This window comes from Vitis vinifera, chromosome 14 (assembly GCF_030704535.1).
Source record: "Vitis vinifera cultivar Pinot Noir 40024 chromosome 14, ASM3070453v1".
NCBI lineage: Eukaryota > Viridiplantae > Streptophyta > Magnoliopsida > Vitales > Vitaceae > Vitis > Vitis vinifera.
In genome coordinates this window covers 29,883,398-29,904,952 of record NC_081818.1, presented here as the reverse complement: position 1 = coordinate 29,904,952, position 21,555 = coordinate 29,883,398, and the positions used below count along the sequence as shown (strand labels likewise).

Here is a 21,555-nt window from a genome sequence, read left to right as displayed (position 1 = left end):
TGGTTAAATATGTGAATGTAGACAATTGCGAGAGGGACACGATTTCAAAGTATTACAAAACACGTGGACGAAGCTAACTGAATGAGGTGCGTATTTGAATCGAAGAAGATTAAGTCGTTACAGGGCCGCAAGAAAGAGATGCACGTGAAATGATTTGAAAACTACGTGTAATGATAAGAAAGAGGTTGACTGACAAGAGCCCCAGCCGCCAACAACGGTCACAGCTATGGCGGAGTTGCACCACCATCGGAACTCTGAAGCAAATCCACGCCTCCATGATCGTCAAGGGCTTCAACTCCAACACCTCTGCTCTCAGAGAGCTCATTTACGCCAGTTCAATCGCCATTTCAGGCACCATGGCTTACGCACATCAATTGTTCCCTCATATTACTGAACCAGACACCTTCATGTGGAACACTATGATCAGAGGATCTGCTCAGAGCCCCAGTCCTTTAAACGCTATTTCTCTATATAGCCAGATGGAAAATGGGTGCGTGAGGCCTGACAAGTTCACGTTTCCTTTTGTGCTCAAGGCTTGTACTAGGCTTTGTTGGGTGAAGATGGGGTTTGGGGTTCATGGGAGGGTTTTCAGACTCGGGTTTGAATCGAACACATTTGTGAGGAATACTCTTATATATTTTCATGCCAATTGTGGGGACTTGGCGGTGGCGAGGGCGCTGTTTGATGGTTCGGCGAAGCGGGACGTTGTGGCATGGTCGGCTTTGACTGCGGGTTATGCAAGGAGAGGGGAGCTGGGGGTTGCTAGGCAGCTTTTTGATGAAATGCCGGTGAAGGATTTAGTTTCTTGGAATGTTATGATAACAGGGTATGCAAAACGGGGGGAGATGGAGAGTGCTCGGAAACTTTTTGATGAAGTCCCTAAGAGGGATGTTGTAACTTGGAATGCGATGATTGCAGGGTATGTGCTTTGCGGGTCGAATCAGCAGGCTTTGGAGATGTTTGAGGAGATGAGGTCCGTGGGAGAATTGCCTGATGAGGTGACCATGTTGAGTCTTTTGTCGGCTTGTACTGATTTGGGAGATTTGGATGCTGGGCAGAGGATACATTGCTGCATTTCAGAGATGGGTTTTAGGGATTTGAGTGTTCTACTTGGGAATGCACTTATAGACATGTATGCAAAGTGTGGGAGCATTGTGAGAGCACTAGAAGTGTTCCAAGGGATGAGAGAGAAAGATGTATCAACTTGGAACTCCGTATTAGGTGGATTAGCTTTCCATGGTCATGCTGAGAAATCAATTCATCTGTTTACTGAGATGCGGAAGCTGAAGATTAGGCCAGACGAGATCACTTTTGTTGGAGTCTTGGTTGCTTGTAGTCATGCTGGAAGAGTTGAAGAGGGTCGTCAATATTTTGATCTTATGAGAGATGAGTATAATATTGAACCAAACATAAGGCATTATGGGTGTATGGTGGATTTGCTAGGGCGTGCTGGGCTATTGAACGAAGCATTTGATTTTATAGACACAATGAAGATCGAACCCAATGCCATTGTGTGGAGGACTCTGCTTGGAGCTTGTAGAATTCATGGAAATGTTGAATTAGGGAGACGAGCAAATATGCAGCTACTCAAAATGAGACATGATGAGAGTGGGGATTATGTATTACTTTCTAACATATACGCCTCGCGAGGAGAATGGGATGGGGTTGAGAAGGTGAGGAAATTGATGGATGACAGTGGGGTGAGGAAAGAGGCTGGTTGTAGCTTAATTGAAGGAGATAACAAAGCTCTCATGCATTTCTTGTTTGATTCAAAACCCAAGTTGAATTCAAGAAAGCCATTCCTTGAGCTGCATAGATGTTAGGAAGTTCTCTTTCATGACATCCTTACATTGTTTCAGAATATCAGTAAGCATTACACAGATATCAGTCCACAATGTCAATGTCTTTTATTTTATCATCTTTAGAACCATGTTTATATGTATCATTCTGATAATCCTTCTCAGGACCATTGATGAATTCTGAGTTTATTTATCGAAGGAAATGATGACACAAGTTTTGTTTTGAAACAATTGCTGAAAGAAATTATAGTCAGGCTCTAAACTCTGTTCTGAATCGTTTTATTGACACTGAGATTACAAGTTGGTCCCTTGCCTTTTATGGCCCGTATCTGTTGTTCCTGGCCAAAATGGATCAGCAACTTCATCTACTTGATTGACAGAAAACATTCTGCTCCTTCCATGAGCTTTTTGTGAAAACGGTTCCCTCAATCCCTCTATTTCTCAACCATGCTATAGCTTGTTAAAACCCATGGTTCTAAGTCATCCTCACTAGTCACAAAACATTCTCTTCATTGCTTTTATGTTACAATCTTCACAGAATTTTATCTTGCATAGAGAATGATTCTCGATACTCAAGTCAAAACTATTACATCATATTACATTTGCTAGTGTTGCTATTGCAACTGCAACTACAGCTCTCTGTAGAAAGTGTTAATGCTTGGGTGCTTCCCATTTTGTGCTGATTCTTACCACCAGTTAATAAGAATAATTAGATTTCTTAGCTTTCATAAAGTCCTTGTTTAAAGGAAAACATATATGCAGAATCTCTCTAGTTCACACTGTTTGAGAGAAGTAAACTTTCAGTGAAATCCAAATTCCATTACACAGTAAAGGAGAAAGAAACTTGAAAAAAAAGATTACACGAGTGATGCGCATTCACCCTCTCTCTTGCAGTAATGCAAACCAATAGACACACATGCATGCACTGATCATAGGGAGCCATGATCATCCTGCCATATCAACAGCGAGAAATGGACAGCTGACAACAATAGTGCCATGCCACATCAACAGCGGGAAAGGGCAACAGCAGACAACAATACTAGCAGTATAAACAAAATAATTCCTCCAAAAGATCCAATCAAAGAGCCAGAGATGCGCTCACAGAAGGATTTGAATTGTTGGCAGATGGCAAACCAGTTCGCCTGAGCATTGCCCTTGTGCGCCAAGTAGACAATGGCTGATGCTGCAGAAGCTGCAGCCGTCAATAGAGCAAGCATTGCCTTCACAATGGTAAACTCACTTTGGTAAGAGAACTTAGCAAGTATATGCATGAACTACTTTGAAACTTAGAAGCTAAGAACAGTGTTTTTTAGAAGCCACTTCACTCCCACCTATGCTTAGTTCAATTTCATGACAAACATCATGTGTTTATCAGATAGTTCTGTTTTCTCTCCATGTATTGTAAAACTTTTTGTTGGAAATTATCAAGCTTGCTGGTGATATTGAATATTGTTTGTTAAAGTTTCTTCCATACATGGCATAAGCAGGCCATGCAGGTTCATTAAACTGCATATTAACTTAAGCTCTACAAATCAAATTACCGTGTCAAAGAATATCAAGACTATTCTGCTGGCTCTTGCACCACTCCTCACTATATGTAAGATGGACATTGGGAGAGAGAGAACCAGGTAGCCACTTACAATGGAATTTGCTATCACAAAGAACCTGTCATAAGACAAATAAGAAGGTCAATGTACAGCTCGGATACTATTCAGCAAAGAAGAACACCCAACAGCTTAATGAGCAAGTGTACCCACGTGAATGTTGGAAGATCATCATACTCGGCTCTGAACTGAGTGAACTGGGTGAAGAAGGGTAGTGTCTCATTAGTCGTTCCCATGGCTATTGCACTTCCTAACGTGCCAATGATGGTGATGAGCCTCAGAATGAAGTCGAGTATAGAGATCCCTCTGTTCACCCCACCTCTAGGGATGGAAGTCTTGGACCCCTCACCAAGCTCAAGGGCACCAGCCTTCATTTTCCTGAGAGAAAAGAATAGCTTTGAAGCTCTAGGGAGTAGCAAGGAGTTATGCAAGAATCTTGGGCTGTAGGTAGATGATGAGAGGAGAGTGGGATATGCATTTATACATGAGACCAAGGTAAGATATTCAGCATTCCACCATGTAAAGCGGTGAAGGAGCATGGGAGGTTTGTTGGGCATTGGTAGCTGTAGAACCCCACCTCTGCAACTCGCGTCGCCATGTGATACAGCGAATGATTTTACTAACTAAAGCAAGTTTAGGGCTTTGTTTTTAGGACCACCTGCCCTCACTTGCTCTGACATCTAGGTATTTTAATCCTCTTCCAAGTTGCAAGTCCACCAAGCTTGGCCCAAATTGGTGAGGTGAAGTGCCTACAAATTTGGTAAGTGTTTGATGAATCCCTTATACTATCCTTATTTGTCCATGTTCTAGGGAGATCTGGCACAATGGGGCAGGTGATATCCTAGGGCAGCCAAGTCATAGGAACATATGAAGGTTGAGTTGGTGTATGATTGATGCACTTCACTAAACGAATCCACTTTGTTTTTTACATCATCTACAAGAAAGAACAAAAAAAAACCCTGACAAAGGGGCCTGTAACACTTGGTCCTCCACTTTGTAGGCATTTGGGTATGACTCTGAGCATAATCAATGGGAAACTTTGCCATGAAGAGGCTTTTCTGTGAAATATGAAAGAGATGAGAAATGGGTGGCGTATTTGAAAATTGTTCTTAAAAATGGTTTTTCTATGTTGAAAAGATAAATTTTGAAGTGAATATATTCTAAAATCAGGTGATTCTTAAAGGCAAATACAAATGTTTGTAGGTGTCTCTAAAATTAACTTGAATTATCGTCAATAACTATTCTAAAAAAAATAACTTATTTTTTAAAAAAAATATTATGAAAAATAAGTAGAGAAATACAACTTTTACATCATACATCAGTATACAATGTCTTTTTCATATTTGAGTTATTAATAAAATAGAATTTTTGTTAAGCACTGAAAACTGATGTTATCCATCAGACCCATAAAAATATTATATTTTCTTCATGATCAATTTCTAGTTTCATTGATCTACTACCACACTTAGTTCAGATAGTTAGCACAAGAATTCAAATCTTAGAATCTCATTCATAACCCTATCTCAAAAATTTAACTTGATCATTCATGAGGTAGGAAATCCCCCAGATGCTGACCAGAAAAATCATACAGCAGCTTCATCACTCACATACAAGAAAATCAGCATATACCCCATACAAGAAAGCAATGACCTTTTTCCAAAATTGGTTTCCAAAACCCTGCAGGAGATCAAGGACCTAGGCTGGCAGGCATCCTTCCAAGAATACAGGAGGGAAGGAAAAGAACAGGTTTTAAAACCAAAAATCACAAACATATAGAGGATAAAGTGTTTGCTTGAGTTCTTCCCACACATGGATATTTAATATTATATGCCTGGCAAAGGAAAAATCGTTAGAAACCCAGAAAGCAGTTGTTTGGAAAAGAAACTTTCATCTATTTGAATTTTTTTATATTTAATTTAATATATACATCGCTTCCTGGAATCATCAGGATTACAGTCATCTACATTTCACATCATTGGGGAATAAACAACCCACATTACAGTTCCATCAACTAAGCTAAAAATGAAGGTAAAATCAGAAACCCAGATTGCACAATTTTGTATTACCCTTGTTTGGAGCTCTTTCCTCGACTAAATCCACTTTCAGAAAGTAGCCTTGACAAGAAACCCCGGTTTGCACTGTCCTTGTCTTTAGAGCGGTTTAAGTTGCTTATGAGAGACCAGTGAGTCCCAAAGTCTGGTGCATGACCACTTAGTTGCATTGCCTGCAAGAGCTCAGATGCCTTGCTGAGATTATTCTCAGAGCGGAGCCTGTTAATTAGAGAGGTGTACATCTCCCTGGTTGGAGTTTCACCCATCTGAACCATAGAGACCAATAAACTTTCAGCTTCTGCAGTTCGTCCATCTTGGCAGAACTTATGGGCAAGTGCATCCCATGCTTTGATGCTTGGCCTTAACTTCCTATCCAACATCTCGGTATGAAAATCCATAGCTTCATCCAATCTGTTGACTGTGCAGAAACCTTGGATTACAGAATCATAACTAGAACAATTTGGGAGGTTTCCTTTCTTCAACATTATGTTTAGAAGCTCAACTGCTTTGTTCAGTCTCCCATGCCAACAAAATTGCCTAATTAGACTCTCGTAATTTATATTATCTGGAATTAAACCTTTTTCTACCATCCTGTCTAAAAAGCTTTCTGCTTCTTTAAGCTTACCATGAGAAAGAAGGCACCCAACAATTGCATTTTGAGCAATTGAACCATGAATCCAGCCTCTTAATTCCATTTCTCGACTCAACTCCAAGGCCTTTCTAAGCATCCCACTATCACAGAGGCAGCTTATTACTGCCCTCAAGTTGCGGCTGCTCGGCCTAAGTTCCTTAGAAATCATGGCAGTCAGATACTGCACAGAAGTTGGCACATCTTTACTTTGCAAAAACCCGTACACAAGAAAATTATAAGTGACTTCATCAAATAGCAATCCTTTCTTATGCAACTCACCCAAAATTACCTTCACAAGCAAACTGTTCCCTGTTTGGAAAAGATGGTAAATTAGAATGTTATAAACAATCAGATGCGGAAAGTTGTTTTCCCTAAGCATAAGCTCTTTCATCCTTAATAAAGGAAGGACCATACCATTCATACACAACAGACGAACCACATTTCGGTACACTGAGATTGAGAAGCCTAAATCCTTTCTTATCATAACACCAATTAACTCTGTGACTTTCCGCACGCTGTTAGCTTGGCAGTATCCAAAAACCAGCATGTTGCAAATTTCAATATCTGGAAGTAGCCCGTTTGAGAACATATCCTGGAATAGAATGGCTGCTTCTCCAATTCTCCCTGTCTTACAAAACCCATTCATCAAAGCACTATGCACAGAGAATGAGTCTATGGACTGTTCCCTCAAACTAAGGTCCTTCAAAGCAATAGCTTTCTCAACTCTATTCGCCCTACAAAGTTGAGGAATTAACAGAATAGAAGCATCCAAGCATGGGACCAAGTTCTTAGCTTGCATACTCTCAAATATTGTGAAAGCTTCCGAGAATCTTTTCTCCTTACAGAAACCACTTATAAGATGGCTATGAGCTGTGTGATCCAAGATGCAGCCCTGCTGTAGAAATTCATCCACTAAAGCATGTGCAATAGTAGTAAACCCCACAACACAGAGCTTTTCGAGGAACATATTGCAAACATCTAAGCGTAAGTGAGGGTAGGTCGCCAGCATGCTTTCAAGGAGCTCTAATGCTTCTTTGAGAAATTTTTGCTGGCATAGACAACCCACAAGGACTTTACAATCTTTCAGTTCAAGTAACCATTTATCTCTTCTTGCAAGATCCCAGCAACATCGGATGGTTCTTGAGTTTCCTTTTTTGCATAAACCTGCTAATAGAGCCACGTATGTCTCACTCTTAACACTGAGATGCCTTTGGAGCATTCCATTCAGTATTATTTTGCCCTTGCCAATGAAGCCTTTTTTGCAGTGTGTTTGGACTAGCAAATTGAGAGTTTCCTCGTCTACCTGATTAACCAACTTTGGCATTTTCTCTAAGAGACCAGTAACCGCCTTGATAGAGAAATGGGATGCACAAAGCCCCTCCAGTAATGCTGAGAAGGCAGACAAAGACAGCTCTTGCCCCCAACGAACCATTTCATCTACCACCATCATTGCAGTTTTTACATTCCCACCAGCACATGCCCTTGTTATAAGCAAGTTAAAATCAGGAACCATTGAATCTTCAAGAATCCCAGTTACTTTCTTTTCATACTCATCTACGTCTGTTTCTAAATAAAGTCCATTCCCAAGATTGTCAAAGAACTCTGTTTTAGAAAATCCGACATCATTGTCCCTTTTTACCCTAATGGCCAGAGGATCAAGCTCCAAAACCATGAAGGCTTTAGAAAGTGGGTCCTCCTGTGAACAGAGTTGAATTAGACCATAGTTCACCATCTCACCAACAGTTGCTTTCGCTTCACCAAATCGTCGAGCTTTACAATAACCTGCTAAAAGAACTCTAAACGTCAACAGGTCAGGTTTTATCCCCATGTCAACCATTTCATGAAGAATATCTTGGGCATGCTTCCACAAACCCTCCTTAAAAACCCCACTGATAATAGCATTGTATGAACATATATCTGGTTTTAAGTCTCTGGACAAAATTTCAGACAGATAAATGAAGGCATTTTTCAGTTTCCCTTCACGACAACACCAACTAATTAGGATCCCAAAGGTTATTTCATCAGGACTGAAACCTAAATGCTCCAATTCCTGTAAGAATAGGTCTGCTCTTTCTGTGCCAAAATCTCTGCATAAAGAATACATAATCTTATTGCCAACTACAACACTGGGTGCACAGTTCATTTCAACAAAAAAACTAAGAGCATCCTCAAAATCCTTCTTCTCACAGTACCCATTAGCAATCTCATCAAGGATTAAACTACTGGGGTTCAAACCTAAACCCATAACCTTCTTAACAAGACTTCTTCCTTCCTGAATCTTTCCGTCCCTACATAGTAGCCTAATGACATTCTCAAGATTAGCCATATCTGCGTTGCTCAAATCAAAACCCATCTCCACCATATCCAAGTAAACTCGAAACACCAACTGCTTTTCATTAGTTTGAACTAAATGATCAATAAGAACATTGTAACATGACAATGATGGGACTAAACCTCGCCCCCTCATTTGATCATACACCGAAATAGCCCTTTCTGATTCACTTACACAAACATACCCTTCAACTAAATTACTGAAAATTTCATGACCATCCAACAGAACTCCTCGACTTTCCATCTCTGCAAGCAAGGATTCAACTTCTCTAAGCAGCCCGACCCGGATAAGCATAGAGGCCATGATCTCACATGACTGAGGCAGATGCTTGAAACCCTTATTCTGATCATTAGACCACTTGAAAATTCCCCATAAAGATTCAACCTTTCCAGATTCAATCTGGGGATTTTCACGATGAAATTGAAAACCCAGTAATATTTCAAGGACATCTTCGGGTTTCAGCTCCGAAACCCTCCGAAATTTACGTGTGGTTTCGGGCGATATATCAGAAATCCCCAAAAGGTGCTCTTTCAGAGACGAGTAACCAAAGGGCTTAACACTGTTCGTCTCCCAAAGATGTGAACATCTCAGTATAACTGATTTTACAATCCTAGAACAGTCAATAGCAGACAAATCTACGTGGGTTTTGATTGCTTCTTCGTTCACTGAAGAAGAAGATGATGATTGTGATGAATGGTCTGCGAGAGAACTGATGAAGAAGCGGCTCTTGGTAGTGGAAACTATGAGGTGAGAGAATAGAGAACCAACCTGTTTGATGTGAGGCTTGTGGAGATGCGCATTGAAAAAACTCTGAAGCATTCGACTATCGAGAACTGAGGCGGCGGAGGCAGCAGTGATGGCGGCGCACATCTACGGTAGATCACATTTGGTGGATGTCATCGGAACTTCTGCAGAGTGCACAGTCACAGTCACCTTTGTGCCTTACCGTAAAACGACATCGTTCCATTTCTAACACTCTTTCCCAAAACGACGTCGTTCGCTTAGCAACAGTAGGTAAGGGTTGGGCCTACACAACTCTACCCGTGAGTTTGGACTGGGCTTTACAGTAATGGGTTGACAATTCTACAAGAATCTCATATAAAACAAAAAATAATCAGTCAGCTAATTGTTGATTTATTCTTTTCCTCACATTGAACTTAATTTTAATTCATACCTATCTTTTAATTGAGTCAACGCTTGGCGCATGCCATCTTTCTTAATTTACACTTATATTATATAATTGATAAAAGAGTTTGTTTTATTAAAGACAAAAATAAAATAAAATTTATAAAAACAAAAACTAACAAGATTCTTGTCTAAAATTTACTAACAAAAAAAAAAAATTTAGGAAGATTCATGTTTCTACCTTTTTTTATCCAAAAGATTTAAAGTCATCGAATTGATACTTATGAAAAAATATAATTCAGACCGATCAAGTTTAAATTGTTAAATAAGGATGTAAATAAATAAAATTAAGATATAATAATGATACCATACTATTGATAGGCATGGAATTGGTAGTGTAGTGGAACATTTGTTTTTCCAAATTTGCTTAAAATAGTAATTTCCATGAACAACTAAGAGAGTGAAAAAAATTAAAAAATAATAATAATAATAATAACAGTTTGTGCCACTAAATGTATGAATAATCAAGATCCACACCCTCCAACCCGAGTTGACTTTCTCATCATCTGGGGTAGGTTAAAGCTTTCCTAATTCTTTCCATCTTTGAATCATCAAGACCAGAGAGATAGTCTGACAAAGAGAAAAAGGGTGAGTCTACTCTCATAAACCCTCTACTACTACTCAGAAAAAGAAGAGAGAAAAGGAGAAATGAATCAGAACATGAGTGCCTTTGTGATCGGAGTGGTAGGGGCTATAATCACCTTGTCTGCTTATTCACAGACTTTTATCTCTCCCACTCAATGTGTCACCGTTGGTCTCCTTGTTCTCATGTTTGGCCTCCTTGTCAGAGAAGGCTTCATCTCTCTCTAGCTACTTTAATTCCAGATCTTAGATATCTCCATCTCATGTAGATGGAAAAAATAAGAATTCAGCTATGGGGTTCATTTTGGATTTTTACTTTTTTTTTTTTTTTTCTCATCCTTCTACTTGGTTTGATTTATCTTTTCTGATGTAATTTGTCTGTGGTACAATTGTGCCCCTTGTTGGGATTTGAGGGAAGAATATATGTTTACTGTTTATCAGATGAGATGTGATTTTGTTTGTCTAGTGTGATGAAAGTGGAAGGAAACTGGGTTTAAAATGCTTCAAATCTCATGCTAAATTCCCAGTTCTCTCCTTCATAGTTTTTCTTTATTAATTCCTGAATCAAGAAGGTATATCGTATGAATGATTGAATTTCCATACTACTTGAGAGAAACTCAGAAACCCCATTTTCTGGTTCTCTCAGCAACTTCTGAGAAATTCCCATCTAATTTTTCTACATGGAATGAAACCCAAAAAATCCCACAACTATACTACACATGATTACAGTATCAGACATAGAGCCGGACAACCCCAAAAACCCATAAAAATGAGCATTGGAAATGCAAAACTGAACCTATTTTATGGCCATTTGTGAATTTTTGAGATTGCCAAAGGAAAAAGAATAGGGAAGAGCATCCAAGGGTACTCTTCACTTTTTCACGTCAGCAGTGGTACTAGTGGGGAAGTGACAACTATTATACAACTGTTACAGTAGATGTTGAGTTACTAGCCATCTCGTCCGTCCACCCATCAGCTTTCTCATTGATTACCCAACAACTGAAGCCTGCATGTGGTGGCCCAGCAGCCGCGGCAAACTGCTGAGCCAAAATCTTTCAGCATATTTGGTGCAGCAGAGGCAATGGTTTTGAACTTCTGATCAGTTTCATCTTTATTCTATGCCTTCAGTTTCCTCCAAACCCAACATCAATGTGCATGCAAATATATAAAAGATTTAAGAGTGATTGGTATGGTTCTTGCAGATTGTTCATGCTTTTAGTCTCCAAAGTGGGATCATGTCCAATGGAAGAAATGGGAAGTAATAGAATCTTACTTCACTGATAATATTTCAAACAACAAGTCCTCCTCTGTAACAAAAGAACGGATACAATGAGTCATAAGTGGATGAAATTGGTGATGAATGATGATACACCATAAATAGATGAGAAGATTGTGCAGCCAAACTTACCAAAAGAGCCAGAAACCAAGAAAGAAACTTCACAAAAAAGAGATATGCAGAGAGAATGTAAAGGCTAAAGCCAAGCAGCAGCATGCAACTTGGAAGTCTGCAGACTTTGATGAGAAAAGGCTTCGACATCTGCAGCAATATAATAAGAATGTTACTTCCTAAAGGAAGAGTTCATAAAAAACAAGAGTGATCACCAGTCCACCATAAATAACAAAAAATATAAAAATAAAAATAAAAACCAAAAAAGAAACAAAAGCTAGAGATCTGCAACATCTCAGTCCTTGTATTAGGCATTATCATCATAAATCTAGCATGAGAAGATGAGGCAGAAATGTAGCTAAGAATGACTCGCCGACCACCATTTTTGCCACTTAAATGATGCCCACAACAGTATAAGTATGAGCATGCATGAGTACAATAAAGGGAGTTGCCGGCAAGTCATCCTTGGCTGCACCACATAACCTCATCCCCACATGCAAGACCTCAGATGAAGGAAAAGAAAAGGCAATCATTTGCATCAACCCAATAGAGAGAATCAATTTCAAAGGTGGGAGGTGGGAATTTTCCCAAAGGAGAAACCCAACATTCCCTCATAAGAAAAAGAAGGAAAAGGAAAAAACTAGCAATGTCCCAAAGAGGGGGTCTGTGAAAACAGGTAGAGAAGAAGAAGTGGATTGGACTGAACCCAATCTTAACAGAGCAATGGACGAATGGGGGGTTTTGGAGATGATAAAATATAGAAATCCCACAAAATTTATAAGGAAAATGGCAATGAGTTGCCATGGAAATCCAAGTATTAATGATGCTGGCTTGTACACAGAGGGGCAGGCTTATATCTATGGAATTAGTGTCCTTAACCAATGGGGCAACTCCAAAAAAGTGAGTAACTTGAAGGAAGCATGGAGGTGGATGTGACCTGCCAATGGGGTGCCAAGCCCAAGATATATGAACCCTAAAGATCTATCTGCATCAACTTTGCTTCTTTCTTATAGGGTCATGGACTTTCTGACTGCTTTCTCAGATCTCCCTTATTAACTCATTAATGGCCCCCCTCTGCATTTCTTATTTATTGACTGACTCCATCCAAAAGCTTGGTACCTTTGGCTCCTGATTGGCCTTGGGTGTTGAGTTTTGATGAATCAGATTTACAGATAGGAAAATTTTTTATTAGTTGAAGTTGATGAATAAATCTTGATGACTGAATAAATGTACATAAAGATATGAAGAAATGTGACTTAAAAACTAGATATAAGTAAACAATTTCTGATTAGGTGTCATATTTCGATATGGTACTCAAAAATGGTTTAATAAACATTTCTTCACAATGTGTCAATTTGTAATTAGATTTATTTTTTGTCATGGTATTAAAAATTGGTTTTTCGATACGAAAAATATTTTTTCATTTAGACATCTGGGGAGCAAATTTTTACTGCAAACCTTTCATGTTTGTGTAGAAGGGGTCTCAATAGGAAAATTCTATCAATTCTTTATTTGGAATTTTTCTTTGTTGCCATATGTAGAAGGATATATTGCCCATCAAAATAGCCTGCTCTTAAGACAAAGGTAATGACTAATGACCCTTTGCTTTTTTTTTTCTTTTTTTTTTGTGGAATAATGTTATATTTGTTACCAATCTCTACACAAAATACAGTGTGTAAATTTCCCAAATGTGTAAAATTTATCATATTAATCATTACATCTAAAAAAATGTGATTGAATTTATGCTGTTAGGTAATTATTGATGGGGGAAAGCATTCAGTACCTGGTTGTATCCATGAGGTACAATGCCAACTAGCAAATTCAGTGAGGTCTGCCTGGGCCAAAAACAAGTGTATTGACCTTTACCTAAATTATCTCAATTATTGTGTTGCTGCAAATCTTGCCATATGAAACGATTATATAAAAATTTTAGGGTTGGAGGCTCATTTAGTAATTTTTTTCATATAAAAGTTGGGAAAAGGAAAATTTTCAGAAAGAATTGAAGTTTTCTTGCTAAGAAAAAAAAATAAAACAAAACAAAAATATTTAAAATAGCCATTGGGACTCCTCTTATCATTTCTTTTTATCATCTTTCTTGCCTCTTTATTGTTTTAAAACCCAGTTACATTTACCTTCAACTTTTTCCCCATCAATTTATTAAATTTAAACATATTTTTCTTTCCTCATATTTTCTCTGAACAATATCACAATTTTTTCCAATTCAATGAAACATGAAGATTCTTGTGCATTTATGAAGTAAAATCATCCGTCTACCAAAGCAGAAATTCCCACGTAAAGAAAATTGAGTAAGAACTTGGAAAAGAATCACGAGTAGAACCACTTCTAAAGATTGGAAGCTCCAATCTCCATACATTCATTCAATACAAATTCAAAGTTTACCAGTTTCATAATCCACTTCGAACAAAAACTAATATTTTTATGATCATCTCCCCCCTCTCCTTAAGCAGGGATGGAGAGAACTTCAAAATGAACCCAGAATCAGGTCAAATACTGCAGTTTAGATTGTGATATGATATCTGCAGCAACCATGATTAACCAAGAAAACAGGGGTAGAGTATAGAATCCACATCCAGGACAGACCCATCAACTACCCATCGTCTATAATGTGCTGCATCTGAGAGCAAAAAATTGTTATCATGGTGATTCAGATCGATCACCATCCAGTTAGTATAGATCATTTAACTGTTTCTTGAGTCGATCTTCAGTTAATCAGAGTCCGCGTCCAGTTCGATGTATCAGCAGCCTGGTGACTTTGCACAAGAGAAACAAACAAAAAGGGTAACAAAAGCAAACAAATAGAAAGAGGCGAATCCACATGCTACCACCAGAGGGCCCGATCTTTGGAAATTTTACAATTTGGTGAGAGGCATCTGCTTATACAATCAAGCAGCCCAAACAAGCCACTAGAAGGAATAACTCACAGTTCAGCAAGGAACACAATCAGAAACAAAGCGAGGGGGAGGAAGTTGGGGAGAAGGGGTGGGGAGATAAGGGAGAGAGAAGGCACTGACAAACAAAAAAGGAAAAGAAGGAAGAGCAAACCAAGAAAGGAAAACAAGGCATTCACACAAACAAAAGACCAGGAAAAAGAGCGGGTAAGGGGGAGAGAGGGAGAGAGAGAGCCAAAGAATAGGAAAACTGAAAACAAGGCACTGACACTAACAAAGAAACACATACAGCAAGAGAGAGAGAGGGAGGGAGGGAGGGAGGGAGGGAGGGGAAGGGTAACAAGCCAAAGAAAGAAAAGGCGGCATCAACACTAACAAAAAGACCGAAGGGTGTGGAGGCAAATCAGTAACAATGACATTCATTCACAGTCACCAGATAGAGGAAGAGAAAGCGAGTACAGGAGACCAATTGGTCAATGCATTCATTTGTAGCCTCAAAAATGACTGGCCTGGTCATGATGTGCTTAACGAAGTGTTACCTGCTCTATATGCCAAGCAGAACATTATTCATTGGACCTGCCAAATTAATTGCACAATATAATCAAAAGACACATACTGTAATGACAATTTAAGCAGATCATAAATATACAGAAAAACCTATTACTTACTGATGGAGTCCCAAGATATAGCTATCCCAATCCAGATCAGCCTCCAACACTGATAAAGCTTCAAGCATGCATCAGAATGGTCCACAACATACCTTTCAATTGAATCCTTCAAAGGAAATTTTGCTTTATAATTACAAGTATTTCACTCAGATGACGGCCTCAAAAACTAACCTGAACAAGCAGAAAACTGCCGGCACCATGCTGTTTTGAGAAATTTGTCTTTATAACCCTCCTTTAGTTCCATCCCATAAGTATCTAACTTTCAACAAATAACATTTCTGAAGTGATTTTAATTGAAAAGAGAAACACTAACAGTATCCAATTTTATCTGATAGCATTTGCAAGTCATTAAAACTGCCAACAGCAGTATCTCTTGGAAGCATGGAATACGTCTACTCATAATGCATAACTGAAGTTCAAAGATATAGCACCATCCACAGGCAGATTAAGATTTCAGGAAAAAGAAGCCAAACAGGCAAATCATACCCGGAAATAAGCCACACCACATAGACAGGCTTAATAATAATAATATCCCTATCTGCAATATGAAACTGTTGCTATATTTCAGCCTAAGCCATTAAATATTCCAAAATAAGGCAAACATACAACTTAAAATGACAAGCTGGGAACAGTCTAGACTTAAGAGTAAACCAATGCTGATACAACTTGCAAGAGAAGGAACTAACATGGTATTGTAGTCACATGGAAGTTTGAGCCAAAAATAAAAGATAAGCTCCATAAAAGCATCAAGGTGTCTATATAGGTTCATGGGAGCACAAGCTATAAAGCTTGGCAAATTTGGTTTCATGGACATGGAAAATCTCAGTAGTAAATAAGTTCTTCAGATAAAGTTGGTCCTCCTAAACAAAAGCATCAAGGTGGGCCAGGAGTTTGTCAGACTCTGGTTCATCTGGTCTTCCGGTTTAGGCAGTAGGCTTCATCAAAAGAGGCAGTAGGCTGGCTTCAGGCTTCATAGATCTCAGCTGTTTTAATGGGAAGGGAAAGGCAACAAAAGGGAAAACAAGAACATCAGAATTCTATATACAGGGAGATTGGATAGGCTATGTTAGCAAACTTTCATATGCTAAAATGTGTCTACCACGTTTCAAGGAATTTCCAGTTAATTTAGTTGATGAGAAAAAAGATTGAGAAAAACAACAGTTTACCTGCAGTTCCCATGTCAAACTCTAGTATCCATAGCTTTTCCGCCGAGAAGCAGGGTTCTGACCAGATACCCTATAAAAATGAGCTAAAATTCAGGATCCATGGGAGTTTAAAAGCACCAAAAGAAATCAAAATGACAAGAAAAATATTGCTCTCACAAACTGCCTTGAAAATGAAAGTTACATGATTAAGGGGATTCTAGCACTTTTTTCACAAGAATAGCCTTATTGAAGTAACAATGTTTAGCTGGATCACAACTAGAAACCCTCCAAAACATGCAGAGGAAAGAATGGATATTGGGAAAACCAGCATTTGAACCCAAAGATACATAAATAAAAATTGCCACATATCCAATCAAAATCTCTCCAGATTCATGATCATAAGGGTTTAACTAAAGGCTTCATGCCAGCCATCAACCTAACGCAACCCTCTGTTTTCTAGATCTGGCACTGCCTGTCGACCAATAAGAAGTACATATTAAACAGGCATCCTCAGACCAGGAGAAAGTAGCTAAAGAAGTACTTCTTACCCAGAACCACCACCGCGTCCTGAAGAGTAGCCACCATAAGCTCCATAACCACTACCACTACCACCAATCTGTGATAATATATAAATACAGATATAATTATAACCAAAACAAGAAAAAGAAAAGTAGTAGCTGAAGAAAATAACTGAGCAACCGATTAAGCAATAAACATTTCTTAAGCAGACTGCATGGCAGCTTAGAAAGTGCATAGGAAGATGTAAGTTAAAAACATATATGTATTGAACCAAGAGATGAAGCCATAGCCACCAGATACACCAACCACTAACTGAAACATCTTCTTAGAACAGATGTGAAAACAGGATGAGAACAACAGGATGAGAACAACAGGATCTTTTTCTTTCTTTCTTAGTTTCTTTTCCATATATAAATACACTCTAATAAAGTACCTGTGAGCCATAACCTCCATAGGCATCAGCTGCAGCCAAATCACTTGAGCCACCATATCCACCAGAATAAGAAGGTCCACGTCCATGTCTTTTATTATCTCTGCCATCATATTTTAAACCATCTGAACCATCTGCTGCCATGGGGAGGTATGGAAGAACTGGCACAAATGCAGACACTGCACCCTCCCTATCAAACAGGTTTGCTCTCAATCGTGTTGTTACTTGTATAAGAGCATCCTTAGCAACATCAAGGTCTCCAGCAATCTATTACTCATGAAAAAAAAACCCAAAAAAAAAGATCCAGTTCTTATATCAACATATTTGCAACCAATTTTAGCCTACAAAAAACAGTGAAATGATAAAATAAAATAAAATTACACATAAAAGCACTATATTGGTGACTACCTGAACCATTTCATCATCTTCAGATGCAACTTTAGGAAGATTTTCTTTAGAGAGTATGCGAATGTTAGCTTTTGTGAGTTTCCTCATCTCAGTAATGATAGCTCCTCCTTTACCAATAAGGCAGCCAATCCGTGAGGTTGGCACAAGTAGGCGGGTAGTGAATGAAACAATGCCTGAATCTCTTTCAACTTTCTCACTGCATCGGGGTTGCAGGCGCACTGCTGCTTCAATAGTTGGGGAGAATGTGTCTTCAAAGAACTGAAATACCATTGGTTGAAATATTATAAAAAATCATCACAAGATCAGCAGTTCTATGTGCCCACAAAACATACACATGCAAACAGGATTTATTGCTCACCTCTTTTGCTGAAATAGCTATTAAGCAATCATCTGCTTCAGCAGCTGAAGTACTATCGACTTTTATAGCTGCCCCAGACTCCTGCCTGATCTGATTTATGATGACACCGCCCTTCCCAATCACACCACCAATGTTTCCAATAGGACAAACCAAACGAAGAGAAAATTCCTTTGAAGATGCCTCATCTCGTGGGGCTGAGTAAAGGGAGCGTGACCAGTCTCCACTGTCACCTCTGTACCCTCCATAAGTACCAACCAATGGAGCTAGACCCATGATTGGAGCACCAGAAGTTGGACCCATGAGTGAACCACCAGATGAGTATCCAGTGGGCACAGCAGAAGCAAGCAAGTGTTGGGACCGGGATGGATTGTCATGAAGACGAGATGCAATTTGATAAAGAGCCTTCCTAACAAGGGAGGGTTCTCCGGAAATCTGAAGCCCAACACAAATAAAATAACGGAATAATATAAGGTTCATTTCCTCTGCAAAATCCAAATATAATAGGAAGAAGATCTGAACAAAAAAAGGGCACCCCCAAACCACCCCATCCCTCCAAATGCTATTTGAAATGAAAGCTGATGCATGCATCATCAGCATGGACCAAAACAACAAACAGGTTTTTGTGACCAAGGACATAAAGTACAAACCCATGAGCAACAACTCATACAAGGATGAGAAGCATGTGCCTTATCTCCAGATATTCTTCCCTCAAAACAATGATCAAGATCTAAACAAAGAATTTAAATTACCGAACATAATGTCCAGCAAGAAGCATGTTACCTTTGATACTCCTAATAAAATTAATAGCTTTTAACAGTGTCAAAAGTTACAAGAATGGGATAATGCCTAAAGAAGCAGCTTATTGAAAAACCAAAAGATAACAAATTGCCTGCACTTCTCATAAATGGTAGCACTATTTCATTCAGCAGGAAACTCTTTTATTGTTTGAATCTAAGTGCCTAAATGAGGTGTTATTAGCAATTAAAAAAAGAGCAATGTAATTGCACAAGCAGAATAATGAAAATTGCAACTAAATTTGACCAAATTACCTGAACAAGCTCATCGGAACTCAATGCACAAGAAGGTAAGTGATCATCCTTTAGAATGCGAACTTGTGCACCACTTTCACTGCGTATACTCTGAATTATCTGTCCACCTTTCCCAATAACACATCCTATCTGATCAGATGGCACAAGAAGCCGAACAGTAACTTGGCTTGCTTCTTCAGAATCCTCGCCATGCACCTCCTCTGAAACAACTCTGTCATGCACCCTAAAGAGAGCATCCTGAGCTGGAGAAACAAAAGTATCTGAATCATCAAAGGCATTGGTCTCGTCACTGGAGCTGTAGATAGTGACCACACGCTCCTCACATCCTGGCACTGTCTCACCAATCCTAATCTTAGATTTAGTATCTACCCTCAGTTGCTTGACAATCTCCCCTCCCCGCCCAATTATACTTCCAATCTTTCTTCCAGGGCATAAATACCGATATACAGTATCCTCTGGTTCAATGGTAAATGGGTCCCTATCATCACCAGGATTTCTCCTCTTGTTTCCTCCATTATCACCATAATCAGATTGGGAATGGGCTCGCTTTCCATAACTATTCCTCTGACCAGCCATCGTGAAAAAAATGACTTGCTATCTGTTTCCCAATCAAAAACAAAACATCATAACAATGATAAAAGAAACACAACCAGCAATTAATAGCTGAAAACAATGTAAAGATATACAATCAGCGACTTAATAAGTCAGCAATTTCAGCCCATAAACTTCTCTAGCACAAAAAAACAAGGAGTCGACTGTACTCCAAACCAAACTATGACATAGGAATAAAATATAGAATCAAAGAAGAATCTTCTTTAACTCTTGCTTCCTGTTGTAAACCCTAGGGGAAATAAGGGTTCATACATTATCCACACAAAAATCTATTTTCAGAGGAGTTACCCAAACCACATCTCCCCATGAAACAAACCCGAATCGCACACTTCAGTTCCAACAGAGATTTCACCCACGTAGAGACGACACTTCACCCTCATCCTTCACGGCCCGCATACAAGAAAAATAAAATAATAAAATAATCACTCGTGAGAAACATTTTCCCTCCGACCAAACAAATGCAAATCACACAACTTTAAAGTCCCAAAATCTCCAAGAGCAGCTCCAAAAAACAAATAATTTTGTAAACATTACTTAAACAAACAGAACAGCAAAGAACGTTGAGGAATTGCAGATCTGAACAAATAACTAACCTTAAACCCTAAAACAATAAATACAAAACCAAAACTAAATAAAAATATATACGAGATAAATGAATAAATACGGTGAAAAAAAAAAACAAACAAACAAACAAAGAAAAATAATGGATTTGGGTACCTTGAGGTTGGGGATGGAGATGGAACCACAGGGGGTGAGATTTGGGGGAAAATCGGTTTTCTAGGGTTTTGACTGCACTCGTTTTGTTTTTATTTTTATTTATTTTTGGGCTGTGGTTCTCTGCTATCCACTCGGTAATATCGGATGAACCGGCCACCTCATGGCCGTTGGATTAAGCGAAATTGACCATGATGTGGAAATTACTAAATTAGGAAGGAGTAAGTTGACTTATCGCAATTGCTGTATGAATATCTCATTGTATAATAAACATTTTTTCAAGGAAGAAAATCCACAAATTCTATTCTATTTGAAGATATTTCCAAATCTCAAGCCGTTGCCGAACTTTGTAATGTTTTTAGAAAAATTTGACCTTCAAATCGTATACCATGCTTCGTATATGCTTATTTTAGTTAAATAATTTCCTAGTTTATTTGCTTTCTTCTAATAAAATAATTAATTATTCATTCTTGGAAATATGATATAAAATAGAAATATTTTTTAAGAAGCAACTTTTTATAGTATCTTATATAATAGGGAAAAAGTATTTTTTACTAATTCAAAATTCGATTAAAATTCTATTTATATTTTTAAAAGGTAATTTTTGAAACATTGTCAATCACCATTTAAAAAAAATAAAATACCTTCAAAAACCTTATAAAACTTGCTTTAAGTAATAGTATATTGTCTAATTCATTTCTAATTTGACTTTTAATTATTTTTTAATTCATATATATATTCATTTTTTACCGCAATTTTACTAAAAATACGTCTTTCCTTCATTTTATTTTCACATTTGAAGATGTGCAATGAATAATTGGATTTTTATAATTATGATTTGATCCAATGGTTTATTATGGGTGTATTTAAATAAACAAAATTTTAAAGTGTCAATCACAAAAATAAATAAAGTCAAATAAGATTTTTAATAAAAATCGAAAAGAAAATCAATCAACACCTTTTATTTAAAATTTCTTTATAAGATTGTTGGTGCATTAAGGTCACGTATTTCATTTTTACATAAATACCTAAAATTGTCTAAGTATTAAATTGTTTTTAATTCATTTATAAATTATATGAAAATTTGAATCAAGGAAAAACCCGTGTTTTTCCGAGTTTGATGAGCTATTAGCGAAGGTTTCTCGACCTTGAACTGATCTTAGAATTATGTT

At 38.1% G+C, this 21,555-nt stretch overlaps 3 protein-coding genes and 1 non-coding gene across 16 annotated transcripts; 1 reads left to right on the top strand and 3 right to left on the bottom strand.

Annotated features, from left to right (window-relative positions):
• LOC100256152 (pentatricopeptide repeat-containing protein At5g15300) lies at positions 1 to 3,260 on the top strand. Its single transcript, XM_002283760.5, has 2 exons — positions 1 to 1,818; positions 2,694 to 3,260. The coding sequence occupies exons 1-2, from the start codon at positions 171 to 173 to the stop codon at positions 2,726 to 2,728; spliced, it is 1,683 nt and encodes a 560-aa protein (XP_002283796.2). The 5' UTR covers positions 1 to 170; the 3' UTR covers positions 2,729 to 3,260.
• Positions 2,496 to 9,346, bottom strand: LOC100257672 (UPF0497 membrane protein 3). The gene is made up of 4 exons (NM_001397751.1): positions 9,186 to 9,346; positions 3,557 to 3,781; positions 3,341 to 3,464; positions 2,496 to 3,019 (listed from the first exon to the last, which is right to left on the bottom strand). The coding sequence occupies exons 1-4, from the start codon at positions 9,215 to 9,217 to the stop codon at positions 2,804 to 2,806; spliced, it is 597 nt and encodes a 198-aa protein (NP_001384680.1). The 5' UTR covers positions 9,218 to 9,346; the 3' UTR covers positions 2,496 to 2,803.
• Positions 9,347 to 11,912: 2,566 nt separating this feature from the next.
• Positions 11,913 to 12,055, bottom strand: MIR169W (microRNA MIR169w). The gene has a single exon (NR_127838.1). It is a non-coding gene; the product is annotated as a microRNA MIR169w (primary transcript).
• A 1,848-nt stretch (positions 12,056 to 13,903) lies between these two features.
• On the bottom strand, positions 13,904 to 20,520 carry LOC100261236 (KH domain-containing protein At4g18375). 13 transcript variants are annotated; one of them, XR_009467729.1, is made up of 11 exons: positions 20,387 to 20,478; positions 19,958 to 20,050; positions 19,058 to 19,655; positions 18,009 to 18,440; positions 17,651 to 17,908; positions 17,246 to 17,509; positions 16,842 to 16,909; positions 16,315 to 16,384; positions 15,320 to 15,403; positions 15,149 to 15,197; positions 13,904 to 15,056 (listed from the first exon to the last, which is right to left on the bottom strand). XR_009467729.1 is itself a non-coding variant. In XM_059742903.1 (7 exons), the coding sequence occupies exons 2-7, from the start codon at positions 19,631 to 19,633 to the stop codon at positions 16,336 to 16,338; spliced, it is 1,647 nt and encodes a 548-aa protein (XP_059598886.1). In that variant the 5' UTR covers positions 19,634 to 19,655; positions 20,387 to 20,520; the 3' UTR covers positions 13,904 to 16,335. The 13 variants fall into 13 exon arrangements, 1 of the variants encoding a protein (XP_059598886.1); XR_009467725.1 differs by having other exon boundaries at positions 15,320 to 16,131; positions 20,387 to 20,477; XR_009467724.1 differs by lacking the exon at positions 19,958 to 20,050 and having other exon boundaries at positions 15,320 to 16,131; positions 20,387 to 20,520.
• Between the last annotated feature and the right edge of the window lie 1,035 nt (positions 20,521 to 21,555).

Bases quoted from the DNA above. Each gene is read 5' to 3' on its own strand.
- LOC100261236 (XM_059742903.1), bottom strand. From the start codon at position 19,633: ATGGCTGGTCAGAGGAATAGTTATGGAAAGCGAGCCCATTCCCAATCT. The intron at 17,909-18,008 runs GTGAGCAATAAA...ATGGTATTTCAG, and splicing joins TAGCTATTTCAGCAAAAGAG to TTCTTTGAAGACACATTCTC. The intron at 16,385-16,841 runs GTAAGAAGTACT...TCATTTTTATAG, and splicing joins GGACGCGGTGGTGGTTCTGG to GGTATCTGGTCAGAACCCTG.
- LOC100256152 (XM_002283760.5), top strand. From the start codon at position 171: ATGATAAGAAAGAGGTTGACTGACAAGAGCCCCAGCCGCCAACAACGG. The intron at 1,819-2,693 runs GTTAGGAAGTTC...TCTCTCTTGCAG, and splicing joins ATTCCTTGAGCTGCATAGAT to TAATGCAAACCAATAGACAC.
- LOC100257672 (NM_001397751.1), bottom strand. From the start codon at position 9,217: ATGCGCATCTCCACAAGCCTCACATCAAACAG. The intron at 3,782-9,185 runs GTTGGTTCTCTA...CTTTTCTCTCAG, and splicing joins ACAAGCCTCACATCAAACAG to GAAAATGAAGGCTGGTGCCC. The intron at 3,020-3,340 runs GTAATTTGATTT...ACCATTGTGAAG, and splicing joins TCTTGATATTCTTTGACACG to GCAATGCTTGCTCTATTGAC.